The sequence below is a fragment of the Schistocerca nitens genome, chromosome 7 (assembly GCF_023898315.1).
Source record: "Schistocerca nitens isolate TAMUIC-IGC-003100 chromosome 7, iqSchNite1.1, whole genome shotgun sequence".
Taxonomy (NCBI): domain Eukaryota; kingdom Metazoa; phylum Arthropoda; class Insecta; order Orthoptera; family Acrididae; genus Schistocerca; species Schistocerca nitens.
The window spans coordinates 260051947-260068105 of NC_064620.1; the positions used below are offsets into that span (position 1 = coordinate 260051947).

The 16159-nt window shown below is 43.7% G+C and overlaps 1 protein-coding gene across 1 annotated transcript in view; it reads left to right on the top strand.

Annotated features, from left to right (window-relative positions):
* Positions 1–16159, top strand: part of LOC126195565 (protein artichoke) — a 209601-nt gene that overhangs the window by 46910 nt on the left and 146532 nt on the right. Inside the window, exon 5 of the mRNA XM_049934189.1 lies at positions 13790–14000. Within this exon, the coding sequence (XP_049790146.1) occupies positions 13790–14000 (211 nt within the window). The remainder of the gene's footprint in view (positions 1–13789; positions 14001–16159) is intronic.

The window sequence follows — 16159 nt, forward strand, 5'->3', positions numbered from 1 at the left end:
GACGGAGACGTCTGTGGTTCTGCGTCAATGGTAGACCGAGCAATGGACGTCTTGCGGACAGACCACTCTGCTGTAAACGGCGTCGAATGGTACGCACAGACACTGGATGATGCGTTACAGACGCAATGTGCTGTGCTATGGTTCGGGATGTCACTGAGCGATCCGTCACTGCCAAGCGCACAATTTGCCTATCAGCACGTGCAGTGGTGCACCGAGGTGAATGCGATCGACCACGTCGGTCCGTCGTACCCTCCTGCATCCAACGGTCACATATCCGCATTACAGTTGTTTGGTTTCGTCCAACACGGCTAGCGATTTCTCTGTATGATAATCCACAATCTCGGTAAGCCACTATCCTTCCTCTGTCGAACTCGGATACTTGATCAAAGTATGTTCGCTGTTGTCTACGAGGCATAACTGATCGTCTTGTGAAACAACCACAAGGTAAACACACGTGCCGAACGTACACTCGTCGAAATCGCCAAGCCTTAAATGGCGCTATGAGGTGGCGCCACAGGCGCGCGTGATGTGCGTCTGCGCTGAATTTCTAATCAGTTGCATATCTCATCGCTGCAAACCCATGGTGTAAATTTCACTTGATTCGGATGCTTCCTTCAGGGTGTTGCATTTACGGTGGCCAGCAGTGTAGATACATTCAGCAGCTTATGTGGATACTCTGTGTAAAGTGTGTTACGAATAGATTTAGCAGAAAATATTTTTAAGCGTCATACACAACACGGCAGTTCTTCACGCATGTCAGTGTATACGACGTACTATCTCCTGCACTATGTGTGGACCACGATATAATTTTGTAGCTACATTTAGCAGTATTTGAGGATAACGTATGCAAAATGTATTCCGAATAGAGTCAGTAGCGCGGATGTAATTAATTTAAACGTTATACATGATGCGGCAGGTTTTAACCTGTCTCATTGTTTATGACGTCATATCTCCTGAACAGACAAAAAAATGTTCAAATGTGTGTGAAATCTTATGGGACTTAACTGCTAAGGTCATCAGTCCCTAAACTTACACACTACGTAACCTAGATTATCCTAAGGACAAACACACACACCCATGCACGAGGGAGGTCTCGAACCTACGCCGGGACCACCGTAGTGGCAGCGCGGTTCCGGACTGAAGCGCCTAGAACCGCTAGGCCACAACGATCCAAATTATACTAAGGACTAACACACACACACACACAAACACACACACACACACACACATGCCCGAGGGAGGACTCGAACCTCCGCCAGGACGTGCCGCACAGTCCATGACTCTGAACAGATAGGTAGATGGTTCTTATCCCGATAGTGGTTGTTACTAGACAGGATAGGATGTGTGTACTGAGGTTGGCTGATATCGATTGAGTGGTTTAGGAGGAAATGTGGAATAGACACGCACACACAGATACATACATATGTATTATTATTATTGTTACTTATTACGCACGTTACAGGCCTTTATCAGACCACGTGAAGCATTTACGACTACTTGTTCTTACTGTTCTTCCAGTACTCTTTCATTCGTTCGCTAAAGGCCATCTTCCTTTCTTAGGTCGACTTAGTCTATGGGCTTTAGGTGCTGTCTTCTCTGACAATGCTTCCCACTAGAGTGTTTTGTGGCTATAGACACTTTTGTCTGTGATGTTCGCTGAATCTACCTGTGTTTTTTCTAGATCAAATTTGATTTGTGCCATCCAAGGTGTAGTGGTTTTGAGCCTCTGTATGTATCTGAGAATTCTGTTGGTGAGTCTGGTCTGTGGGAGTCTGCAGATGTGGCCGTAAAATTTTAGTCCCCTTTTTCTGATGTCCGCAGCGACGTTCGACAACTTCTCTGTGTCATCTGTGGACGGAATCCCGTCCTTCGTCTGTGAGATTTGGTCCAATAAATTTCCTGATAATTTTTCTTTCCTCTGTGAGGATTTTCTCTAGGTCGCCGTTGGTGTGTAGCGTCTGTGTCTCGCAGGCGTATAGCACCACAGGTTTGATTACAGTATTCTATTGACGAATTTTGATGAAGGTGGACAATTTTTTGTTGTAGATACCCTGTGGTTTGTATAAGGCTCTCTACATCTTCAGCAACTTGGTGTTCTGGGTGAATTTCTCCCTTCCAGTCGGTTCGAACACTTTCCCTTGATACTTAAAATGTGTTAGTCTGTTGATCTTGCCGTATTTTGTGTTTAAATTCAGTATGTTTTATTTCGTGCAGAAGAACTCTGTTTTGGAAGATCTGTAGCCCTACTTTTTCTGCGCACTCCTTGAGCACTTCGACCTGCCTGATTGTTGTGGTTTCGTTGTCTGCAAGTAGTGCCACGTCATCCACGAAGGCTCAACAGGCAACTTCCAGTTCATCCTCGGGTTGTTCTAGTCTCACTGGCTTCCAGTATCTTTGCAGTTTCAGCTGTTTCTACCTTTCCTTACTGACTCTGTTCAACACTAGGTTGAAGAGGAGTGGTGAGAGACCATCACCTCGACGCATGCCTGTCCTGACCTCAAAGGGTTCAGAGATTTCCCCCATAAATTTCACTTTTGATGTGGTGTTTGTCAGTGTCTGTTTCATCAGTCTCAGTGTCTTGTCGTCCAAACCTTATTCGTATAGGATGTTGAACAATGACTGACGGCCAACGGAGTCATACACTTTCTTACAGCCAACGATAGTGCATATGACTATCGTACATCTGAGGGTTTTGATTTTCAGCGTGGTCTTCAAATTCAAGATTCCTTCTGCGCAGGAGCGACCAGGACGGAAGTACGCCTGATACTCGCCGATCTTGTGTTCCACCTAGTCCTCTGTTCTTTTGAGCAGGCATGCTGATGCTGTCGCCTTTTTTATGAAATGGATGAATCAGTGCGCATTTCCAGTCACCTGGCAGCTTTTCTGATGTCCAGATGTCTGTGATAACTAGTGTCAGTTCTCTAAGTTAGTTTGGTCCGATGTTTTTATTAGTTCGGTCGTTATACCGTCTCCAGCAGATGTTCTGTTCTTTTCGAGTTAAAGGATGTGTCTGTGGACCTCCTCTTGTGTCGGGGGTAGTGAGTCTGTGTGCTTCTGTGTCGGTTCTTTCTCCAGGCACCTCTCTGTCGGTTCTGGGCAGTTCAGCTGTACTGAGAAATACTGTGCCAGCACCTTGCAGTTATCCACTTTTTCAATATGTGTGGATTCTTAATCCCTTACTCACACAGTACTGCGAACTGCTCAGAATTGCTATCTACAAATATAAAAAAAGTTTTGCATAACCCCAGTTCCCAGAACTCCAAGATAGACGTTGACTGTGGATATTGTATCACAGACTCAGTCCCTTTGACTGTTCAGAGATAAGCCACCCAACAATGTAAACAACCATGCATGAGCAGTGGCTACTAGACGGAGGGGGTCCCACAGCCGATTACTTCCAGTCATTCCACCAGGAAGGAGGTACACGGCTCGCGTTGTCTGTAGTTCAGCGATGCCTAGAAGGCCAATGCCGCGGTTCTATCGCGTCCGCATTGTTACTTTGTGCCAGGAAGGGTTCTCATCAAGGGAAGTGCCCAGGCGTCTCGGATTGATTCAAAGCGATGTAGTCTGGACATGGAGGAGATACAGAGAGACAGGAACTGTCGTAGACATGCCTCGCTCAGGCCGCCCAAGAGCTTCTACTGCAGTGGATGACCGCTACCTACGGATTATAGCTCTGACGAATCCTGGCAGTAACGTCAAAATGTTGAATAATGCTTTTCGTGCAGCCACAGGACGTCGCAAACTGAGCGCATTAGGCTGCCTGACGCCAACCTTACTCCCGACGTCCATGGCGAGGTCCATCTTTGCAACCACGACACCATGCAGCCCGGTACAGATGGGTCCAACAATATGGCGAATGGACTGCTCAGGATTGGCATCACGTAATCTTCACCGATGGCTTTCGAATGTGCCTTCAACCAGACAATCGTCGGTGACTAGTTTGGAGGCAACCCGGTCAGGATGAACGCCTTAGACTCATTGTCCAGGGAGTGCAGCAAAGTGGAGGTTCCCTGCTGTTTTGGGGTGGCATTATGTGGTGCCGTCGTACGCCGCTGGTGGTCATGGAATGCTCCGTAACGGCTGTACGATACGTGAATGTCATCCTCCGACAGATAGTGCAACCGTATAGGAACCTTATTGGCGAGGCATTCGCCTTCATTGATGACAATTCGAGACCCCATCGTGCACGTCTTGTGAATGACCTATTTCAGGATAACGATATCGCTCGACTAGAGTGGCCATAATGTTGTCCAGACATGAATCCTATCGAACATGTATGGGATACATTGGAAAGGGCTGTTAATGGACGACGTGACCCAACAACCATCCTGAGGGATCTACGCCGAATCGCCGTTGAGGAGTGGGACAATCTTGACTAACAGTGCCTTGATGAACTTGCGGATAGTATGCCACGACGAATACAGGCATGCATCAATGCAAGAGGACGTGTTACTGGATAATAGAGGTACCGATGTTTACAGCAATCGGGACCACCACCTCTGAAGGTCTGGCTGTATGGTGGTATAACATGCAATGTGTGGTTTTCATGAGCAATAAAAAGGGCGGAAATGATGTTTATGTTGATCTCAATTCAATTTTCATTACAGGTTCAGGAAGTCTCGGAAGCGAGGTGATGCAAAACTTTTTTGATGTGTGTATTTCCAATCCACGTGGTTCCAGCTGCAGGCCCGGGTAGGCGGATATCCGCAACGAATGATTTGGCATTTGCCTTGTTGTTGGAGTTGAGTACCAGTGAGAACACTAAATTGACTATAAGGAATATCAGTAATTCTTGATTAGCTAAATTGGTTTCAACAATTGTGTCACTCTCCATAGTCGTATAAAACAAGAAGCAATACACAAAAATATTTCAGTATTACGTAAACAATTAACCCGACTACATAAATCAAAACTGGTTGTACGTTCAACCGACGGCCTTGCCAGTGTGTAATAGGACGCTAGCTGCGTTTCTCTGAATATATCGCTGATTTTTCATGCACGCTGGCCATCCTTGAAATTACGTCACTTGTTTACACGCCATTGACGGCGTGCTGCCTCGCATGTGGCGAGGCTGCGTAGTTAATTAATAATTTTTAAAAGAGTTTTAGTAATTATTGGCAGAGGTTTAGTAATGTAAAACACTCTTCTGTATTATTTCACGTCTGATTAATTTTAATCAAGCATCCAAATTGAATTGCATTACGTTTAACTGTTTAAGTAGTTCCACTGCCTAGACCCACTCAAAGCTCTGGTGGAAGACGTGGGGAGACGCACGTTCCTACTACACACTGACGAGTACATCGGCTAAGGAGTTATATGTTGTCACTTTTAATTTATATTTTGTAGTTAAGTGTTTATGCAAGGCTCACAAATGTGTTTTTCTGTATGGTTTCTTGTTCCATAAGGCTACTGAGAATAACATAGCTGTCGACGCAACTAATAAAATATGCATGTGATCATTGACAGACCCTCTGTAGACCACAACAAATATTTTCCTTGTGTCTGATGATCCAGCCTTGCGATTTTAAAATTGAAAGCATTTAAACTCGTCAACAACACGAATAGCAAATGGACAAAGCATTAATTGGATAGAAAATACTTATTTTTCCCATGCAGTCCTGAGCAGCTAAAGTTACCACCATCTCTCAGCACTATCGAAGCTACAAACATAAAATTCTTGGTATCTCAACAAGTCGTGTGATATTTAAATCGTGATTTGAGACTATCTCGGCGTATTCCATTCGTGAAATATTCTCGGGTGATCAGCCGAGTAAAGGCGTCGTCTTCTCGCAACGTTTCGAAGGGTTTCGTACCCATCATCTTCAAGCGAAGATGATGGGTACGAAACCCTTCGAAACGTTGCGAGAAGACGACGCCTTTACTCGGCTGATCACCCGAGAATATTTCACGAATATTTAAATCGTCCTAAATTTGCTGCCTTCTGACTGATTAAGCACAACGATTTTTTCCGAATAGCTTAAGATAGGTAGTAAAGGATACAGCAATCTGTTTACTGAAAATCCTGATTTTTGTCATTGAGTGGCCATCTTCAGCCCTATGAGACATACGAATAACGAGTTATAATAATGTAACATGCATGAGTGCTGCGCTGTACTGATTCACGTTTTAAACTTGTACAGCTGTAGATACAATAAGCCATGCATGTTAACTTACAGTAATTGTTTAGTTATATGCGTTTTTGGCTGACTATGGCCACACAGCGGCCGAAATCTGGATTTCAAATATTTACAACTAACTGATATACAGTTTTCTACTTGAAGTAAATACAGTCGCTGGTACATTTGGTTCTACATGGAATCAAAACTGACAGGTGATCTTGTAACTATAGTCGAGTGTTGTTACAGCTCTTTAGACGGCTACTATATGCGCCTGCAGCCGTTAACGCTTCGTAGGTGAAATCTGATAACAGCGCTGCGAGCTGTCAGGGATCAACTTACACCCTGCTTGACGTGCTCTACGATAATTAACACGTATGAGCTATATAAATATCCTTCGTACGCGGCACATCTTAACTCTGATAGGTGGAGTACACTATACTGTCGTAAATATGTAATGATTGCATATACAACATGGACACAACAATAGTTTATTGACTAAATATAACTTAAGATGCCTCACCCCTTTTATAAGATTTAACTTAAGGCAGAAAGCTTCCAATCTGTACCAATTTATTTTTGGTAATACTTGGGAGCCAACTTTTGTCCTTCCATCCCACGGAAATGATTAGTAAGACACAGAGAGACAGCCACAGTCACATTTAAAAAAGTAATGAACAAAGTGAAACGCATAAACAGACAAAAACGACAAACTATTATAGGTACTGCTGTAGTATCAACTTCTCTCAATTAAGGGTACTTTACTAAAAGTAGATGTGTGAACAAGTTTCTCAAGTTCGTTTTCCTGAATAATCACGCACAGGGTAAGTGAAGAGAATAACTTTGCTGACTTCTGTGAACAGATCAGTGCAGTAAAAGTTGACATCTGTCGTATTGACCAGATGTTAATTATTGTATGGGCGAGTAACGCAGAGCGTTGTGAACCATTACTGGAGTTAAATGATTTATAGAACTAATAAGTACTTGAATGCAAAGAATTGTAATAACACTTCGGTATGGAATCTCAGTTTGAAGTCACTATTGGTTAGATGCAATCTACCGTTATGCTTCACTACAGTCTCTGTGTTGAAAGTTTAAGTAAATAAATAACGCCTTCAGTCTTGTATATAAGACTTCGAAAAACACTTTGGTGAATTATAGTGAGGAGTTGTCAAGCAAAGTGATAGTATGACTTTCGTAAACTACGATGTTATCACATTACTACTACTTTATATCTTCTGCGAAGCTCTCTGGGACCGACATAAATTTGATATAATGTTCGTAATCATCTTAAGGACTATTGGTACTGTTCTTTATATGTAGCGCACTATAATATGATGTTCAGTTGGAGGTTTGTTTTGTACGACACAGTAACACAAATGACGGAGGATTGTTGAACACTGAATCACATGTGTAGCCAACCTCGTGATGATTGTAACGTGATTCTATGGAGACGACACTCTGCTCTTCTTAAATATCGCCGAGGTGGAGCAATTAAATTTTGAGGCTGTCTCGGTGCATCGTTTGGTGGCAAAACACACTACAAATAAATGCTTTGATCTGCTACTAAATGTTGCAGCATAGGATAAGTCTGGTTAATGTTACGAACACAGATGTTCACCTCTAATGACGAGAGTTAATTACAACCTCAAAATTAATCGACGAGATGACTTGTCTCACACATAGTTTAAAGCTCAGTTCTGAAAAAAGCAAAGCACAGATCGGTGTACGGAACTCGATCATTCGAAGCAATGAAGTTCACAGTCTCTAGTTCGTCTTAAAAACCACGGAAATTAGTTTGGCTGAAAGCTTGAAATATTTAACGAAATAACAGCGCCATCATAATCTGATTGCTGTTGATTGTAGAAGTTCTACCTACATATTTTGTGTCTTTTCTCCCTTTCATCGTCTTCAGCGATGATCTTCCAAGCTATGCCTGGTTGAATCTCTTCTTTTTTCTGTCGATGTCTTGTAAACTTGCGCTTTTTCGTCTGGGTCGATCCAAAACAAATTCTTCCTTTGAAGTCCTAGCAGTAGTGCAACAGCCTTCTTGAATATTCGAAGTTCGATTCACGTTTTCTCACAACAATGGCATTGCCCGTCTCAAAATTTCTACCTCGGATTTCTCTCAAATCTTTTCTTCTTTCAACACTATTCAGCAACAGTTTCCTACTGCGCTCGCAACAGATCGACGTAACATTTCCACTGACCCGCTTTCAACTGTTATTCCTCACATCTATATATTATCATCTTCCAAACTTCACCTTCCGAGTCGTCCATTGTGGCGGAGCGATTCTAGGCGCTTCAGTCCGGAACCTCGCTGTCGCTACGGTCGTAGGTTCGAATCCTGCCTCAGGCATGGATGTGTGTGATGTCGTTACGTTTAAGTAGTTCGATGTCTATGGGACTGATGACCTCAGATGTTATGTCCCATAGTGTTTAGAGCCATTTGAACCATTTTTGAATCACCTTCCGACCAATACTGTTCAGAAACACCCATATTTACTAAATATAAATGCCTTCTCTATCAATAATTCAACTTATCACGACATCTTAACGCTGTTGGGTCACTTATTAATTACCTCAGTTGTATCTTATCTATTGTTTCTTTCGCCATCGTTAAATTTTTACATACACTACTGGCCATTAAAATTGCTACACCACGAAGAACACGTGCTACAGACACGAAATTTAACCGACAGGAATAAGATGCTGTCATATGCAAATTATAAGCTTTTCAAAGCATTCACAGAGTGTTGGCGCCGGTGGCGACACCTACCACGTGCTGACAGGAAGCTTTCCAGCCGATTTCTCATACACAAACAGCAGTTGACCGGCGTTGCCTGGTGAAACGTCGTTGGGATGCCTCGTGTAAGGAGGAGAAATGCGTACCATCACGTTTCCGATTTTGATAAAGGTCGGATTGTAGCCTATCGCGATTGCGGTTTATCGTATTGCGACATTGCTGCTCGTGTTGGTCGAGATCCAATGACTATTAGCAGAATATGGAATCGGTGGGTTCAGGAGGGTAATACGGAACGCCCTGCTGGATCCCAACGGCCTCGTATCACTAGCAGTCGAGATGTCAGGCTTCCTATCCGCATGGCTGTAACGGATCGTGCAGCCACGTCTCGATCCCTGAATTAACAGATGGGGACGTTTGCAAGACAACAACCATCTGCACGAACAGATCGACGACGTTTGCAGCAGCATGGACTATCAGCGCGGAGACCATGACTGCGGTTACCCTTGACGCAGCATCTGAGACAGGAGCTCCTGCGATGGTGTACTCAACGACGAACCTGGGTGCACGAATTGCAAAATGTCATTTTTTCGGATGGATATAGGTTGTGTGTACAGCATCATGATGGTCGCATCCGTGTTTGGCGACATCGCTGTGAATCCACATTGGAAGCGTGTATTCGTCATCGCCACTCTGGCGTATGACGCGGCGTGATGGTATGGGGTGCCATTGGTTACACGTCTCGGTCACCTCCTGTCCGCATTGACGGCACTTTCAACAGTGGACGTTACATGTCAGATGTGTTACGACCCGTGGCTCTACCCTTCATTCGATTCCTGCGAAACCCTACGATTCAGCAGGATAATCCACGACCGCATGTTGCATATCCTTTTCGGGCTGTTCTGGATACATAAAATGTTCGACTGCTGCCCTGGCCAGCACATTCTCCAGATCTCTCACTAACTGTAAACGTCTGCTCAATGGTGGCCGAGCAACTGGCTCGTCACAATACGCCAGTCACTTCTCTTGATGAACTGTGGTATCGTGTTGAAGCTGCATGGGCAGGAAGCTGCATGGGCAGCTGTACCTGTACACGCCATCGAAGCTCTGTTTCACTCAATGCCCAGGCGCATCAAGGCCGTCATTACGGCCACAGGTGTTTGTTTTGGGTACTGATTTCTCAGGATCTATGCACCCAAATTGCGTGAAAATGTAATCACATGTCAGTTCTAGTATAATATATTTGTCCAATGAATACCCGTTTATCATCTGCATTTCTCCTTGGTGTAGTACTTTTAATGGCTAGTAGATATCATTTTCCCTACTGAGCTGAAACATCCATTCTCACAAGACTATATACACAAGTAAATCGAGGATGCTAATAAAATTCAAGGCAACAGTATTAATTTACATAACGATTTCAATCCAAGTATGCAAAACATAACATCACTAAAAGGCTGAAAAATTTGAATGAAATAAAATGAAAAATGCACATACGGTTTTATAATTATTCCCACGGGATATCAAATTAGCGGGGAGGCTGTTATATAAACATCAAAGCGGACTAAAACACGGTTGTCCTAATAACTTGTGGAGTGATCATATGTGTTGTGTGTATAACGTATACACTGACTTACCTGAGTCATAGAGGAACATAATGGTACTGAATACACATCTGATTGGCATTAGACATGACTGGACCAATGGAAAAATAGATTCGGATCATAGTTGATATTTCGTCGTACGTAAAATTTTGTTAACAGATCATCTGCAACAGAGCATCCTGGAGTTACATAATAAACCATAACAAATCGCTTGAGGTTTAAATAGCTTTCTTGGTTGAATCACGGCGATCATAAGCCCATCTTCAGATGAACATGAACAATGAGGGGCGTGGCCGTCGAACACTGGACACGAGGCTGCGGGCAGGTGACAGCTGCAGCTGTAGCCGAGATATGCATGCGTCCGGAATTGAATTTCGATCACAGTGTCATTTTGGGGCTATGGAGAAGAGAGAAGCTTTGCGTACAACATTGTGGACGATGTCGACCATGTGCTACATCCTAGCGCCAGCGTAATTAACTTGCCTTAAATACTCGAAGCTGTCCAGTCTTTGCATCTCCGCAGTGGTTTCGATGGGGAACTTACAGCAGCATTAGGTCACAGATTTTAGTCAGATTGGTTACCATAGACTTCGACAGCTTTCTCTGCATGCCTCAGGTGCTTTTCTCTCACACAGAGACAGAATCGTTGAAATGATCTATGGAACATGTAACCAACCAACTACCCTAAAGGCATGAAACGTGAAAGCTACCGAAATTAATTGACATCTTAGTGAAACATATGGAATGGCTATAAAACCGTGTAGAGCACTGAAAGATGCCCACACAAACATGCTACATTACTAGCGATCTGGAGCGGAAAGTCATTAAAAAAAATGTGAAGACATACACTACACGATTTTGTCATTATTTTCTGCTTTCCCTCAGGTTTCAAGATGTGTTTGAAATAGTGTCAGAACTGTTACGCTATCGGAAACTGTGCACACATTGGGTTTCAAATATGCTGATTGAGTTGAAGAATGCCAACCGTTTAGCCAACCCAATGACTATCCTCTAGAGTTTTTGTGTCGAATGAAATGGAATACGTTTATAAGCCAAATTGCCACTGGGAAAGCAACATGGATTGTTCGCACTGCAGCGGAATCAAAATAACAGTCGTAGGAATGGAGGAACTGAGCGCATCAAAGAAACTAAAGTTCCATCTAACAGATTCAGTCCGAAAAATCATGTGTGCTTTGTTTTGTACATTTTGTATGCCGATTTTTTTGCCTCGGGAAAGCACAGTCAATGCAGACAGTTGTGTTAATGAAACTGTGCGGTGAAAATCAAAACAGGACGTAATGCTTGCTCTGTAGAGGAATCGTATCTCTGCACAATTCCTGTGCACATGTCGTTCATCGTACTCGGGATCTCATCGTGTCGTATGGTGGGGAACCGTTCTATCATTCCCCGTACAACCCTGAATAAGGTGGGGAACCATTTCATCATTCTCCGTATAACCCTGACCTAACATTTGTTGTCGAGAAAGAAACACCTTTCCGGACAGTTCTACTAGGAAGATGGTAGAACCAAAACATCAATACAGTACTGCTAAAAATTAGGATTTCTGTGAGGATGGATTTCAGAAGCCAGTCTTACGATACAGTAAGTACTTTAACGTATGTAGAAATTACGTTGTAAAGTACATTGAAATTCAGGCTTTCGTAAAAACATAAATCTGTCGTGATATTGAAGCGATGAATTAAGATTTGTACCAAAGGCAAGATTCGAATCCAGATCTCCTGCTCACTCGGCAGATGCGCTAACCATTACACCACCCTGGTACAGTGGCTTTGCACAACTGCAAGGGCTATTCTAGCACACCTCCCTCCTCAACCATATCCCCTTTCACGCCTCAGCCCCTTTAGTTTCCACCGTAAACAAGAACAGTGTTGTAGAGGCAGTCCAGCTCTATTAGAACAGCATACAGCACCCTCAGTGGCATTGTAGCGAGAGGGAAGTACTTCTCTGGGTGGTATCACTAACATGGTGTCGTGCTGTAAGTCCCTCGTCGCACAGTAGTGGCGCTCAGTCGCCAGATTCCATGTAAGTGGTGATCCTGCTGAAGTGGAATGTTTAGGGATGGCAGTTGTTAATTGTCAACAAAGTTTGTACAATACTTGTTTTAATACTGAAATTGCTTTGTCACACCCGTCATAGAATCAGCATTTGCAATATGGCGGCTCTGGACTACGCCGTTCTATTCGACCCTTTACACACATTAACACCGTTTTCTGACTTTACGTAATCATAGACACTGCCCACTACACGTGGCGTTCTGATAACTAATAACTTCACTTTGTAGCTTGTTTAACTGCTGAAATATGTACTCGCAACCATTCTTTTAGAGCCGGCCCGGTCACTCGACCTTGCGTTTTGAGTGGCTCCTCGCGACTAACTCGCCCTGCCTTCCCGAATGACAAGAGAGGCCACCCCAACGTTCTCCCTCTGCCAATAAGGACACTTCTCTCGTTTCCTACACATATATATATGCAATCTTTCAGCCAATGGCCGTTCAGATCGCTGTTGCTAGGTGGATCTGACGTCACGTTTGCAGACATTGTGACGGAGGTTTGTCTCGGAACACTCTCCCAGATAGTAAGATCCTACTCCCGAATAGTCGGATCTTGTCCCTACTAAGGTTGCACAACATTGCCTCCTATGATTTCATCACGAATACTCCTTGCTGACGCTTAATTGTCAAACGTACATGTAGCATAGATGTTTGAGACTTGGAAAGGTCTTTGGAACCATGTAGTTTCATATGATTACAGCACCTGTGCCTGGTATTCAGGGAGGATCCCCCAGTACGTTCGATACTGAGGTGCCATTCCAGTGCAGTTGGAGATCTTTTGCAATGCCGTTCAAGCTGAGAGGAAATACCAAGTGGACTGAGGCCTGACTGAGAAATTGGATTGAGGAGGGAGGCGTGTTCGGATTGTCTGTGCAGTTGTGCAAAAGCCACTTCGCCATGCTGTCGTAGTGGTTTGCACATCGGCCTAGTGAGCAGGAGATCTGGGTTCGAATCCTGGCCTTGATAGAAATTTTCATTCGTCGCTTTAGTCTACATATCATACATGTTTGAGACTTGAAAATGTCTATAGAAACATATAGTTTCATTTGCTGTAATATTGTTTTTGCATCTTATTTTATTTTAAACGGTACTTACTTGAAGAGAAAGCCCCTGATAATTCGTTTAATAAACGCCTGTATTGATCACGGTACCATGGCAACTTACTTTCTTCTTTGTGATGAAGGTAATTCCTCTACGCACCAACACGGCCTCAGCATTACGAGTGACACACACCACGATGCTTCTGTGGCAGGTGACGCGCGTGGGCAAGCACACGTTCCGGCACCTGGCCAACCTGGCGGAGCTGCACCTGTACGGCAACTGGATCTCGGCCGTGGCCAGCGACGCCTTCCGGCCGCTCAAGAAGCTGCGCCTGCTCGACCTGAGCCGCAACTACCTGGAGAACCTGCCGCTCAGCGCCTTCCGCCCGCTCGAGACGCAGATACGCAGCCTCAGGACCGAGGGTACGCACTTCTCCTGCTCTTGTTGCATTGCTCGATAACATTCTGGCTCTTCAAGGAACTTAGTCTTTCTTTCTCATTATTTATTTGGTTATCCTGTCAACATTGTGGCTATTAAGAATTCTTTTTCATCCAACCAGAAGTCCTTATGTTTTACAATACATCCATTATACAGGGTGCATCAAAAACGACTTTACAGTTATGGAATGATGTAGAACTTTATTGAGATAACACACAGAATCTGTAGACATGTCATTTGTAGCAAACAAATTCAAGTTTCACATAAAATTGTGACTACCGTTTGTGGTGCGGCAAACATCCCACCGGTAATCAATTTCTTCCCACATTCGTTGCAGCAAACCTGGCGTAATTTTGCGTGATGGCACCGTAGATTCGATTTTGCTGGTCGGCTAAATTGTTTGCTAGAAGAAGAACATACACACGGTCTTTAATGAAAGCCCAAAGAAATTAATCCACTGGTGTCAAGTTCGGGGAGCGAAGCGATCCTGCGAGCAAGCTGTGCACCAGTGAAAGCAGTCATTTCAACTGTGCACTACGCTGGCACTCCTGGCGGGTGAGTGGAGTACTGATGTGAATCAAACTTGACGTTGTTGCTACAAAATGACACACCTACCGATTCTGTAAGTTACCTCAATGAATTTCTATATATTTCCAAAGTTGTAAAGTCCTTTTTGACTCATTCTCTATATGGCCCATGAAGATGACCGCTATAAGTTTTTTACGAAATTTTTCGTTGGTTCTTTGCTGCGTAAGGTCACAGTGTAAGCCGACGTTTTGGATTGGCTACTGTCCCTTACAGATGGCGGTTATCGCTGAAACAATTGGTTTTCGGTTAAAAGGGTTCCTTTGGTCTCCAGTTTGACCAGACAGTTAAAACTGCTCAGAAATAACCATTTCTAAAGCAACCAAATTTCGGTTTCTTTGTTTCTATTGTTTCCAGTAGTAAACGTTGACTTCGAACAATGACGGAAAAATTGTAATGGATGTGATCAATATGGGGTTAAGTTTACTACTGAAATTAGTCTCAATTTCTCCAGGAAGAACTGCGAAGATGAAGGAGACGGACGCGGCGACATCGACAGCGAAAGATGGCGAGTTGATCACTTTCCTTTATTGTCACCTTTGGATGGTATCAGTTTTTCACAATGAAGCTAACACAAATAAGGGTTCAGTTATTATCCTAAGTTTATAGCACGACATTAAAGTTGTAGGTAGGCCTATATTCATTAAATTTACCCTGTCTTCCAAGGAACATTGTAGATGATTTCTCCTTATATGGTGTTGCAAATTTCTTGTGGCTTCTGCCCTTTTAATCTTTTAAAGCAATTGGAGCGCAATACATCATAGTCGCTGTTCTTTGTAAAATAACTCCAACTAGGCATGGTTCCATTGTGCAATACATCTTATGTTCGAAGACTACACCGAACAACCACCATATAGACCGGGGGTGGGGGGAGACAAGTCTTGCACTATGCACTTGCACAAGTACAGGGTGCGGCAAAACCACCTAAGCAGTTTTAAGGAGCAATAAAACGTAAACCTGAATGTATAAACAAAAATGTTTTTATTTTGGAAATTAGTACAATATGCGATTTCGCATTCATTTAGTTTTGAAAATAATGTCCTCAAGATGGCGGCCGTTTGCATTAATACATTGTTGTAGGCGATTCCTGAAGTTTCGAGCAGCTTTAGCACTTATACCGCGGGATATGGCATTCACTTCGTCAATAATCAGCTCTTTTAACTCTGGTAGGGTGTGAGAATAGAGATGGGGCCCCTCCACGCCCGCACCAACGTGGTGACCAAACCAAAAGTTCTACTGTCACCTCCGTAAGCATGTTAGTTATCTAGTAAGTGGATCACAGGGTGCTGGGCTGTGATGTTGTCCGTGCGTCTGGGTAAGGCTACGCCTTAACACGGTCCATCAGGTGATAGATAGTGGACGAAACGCGAGTGAGGGTAGCGATTTGAAGAGCAGAGGGAAAAAAGTGCCATGGCTCGTGCCGTGGGAAAGAAACCTCTGCGACAGTGGGATGGGTAGTAAGAGCAGTAGTGGCTTACTAGCTGCGATAGCTCATGCAAGGTTGGATTTGTTAGTATGGGTATCATGCATCATTACCGTGACAAGCGATGGCGATGTG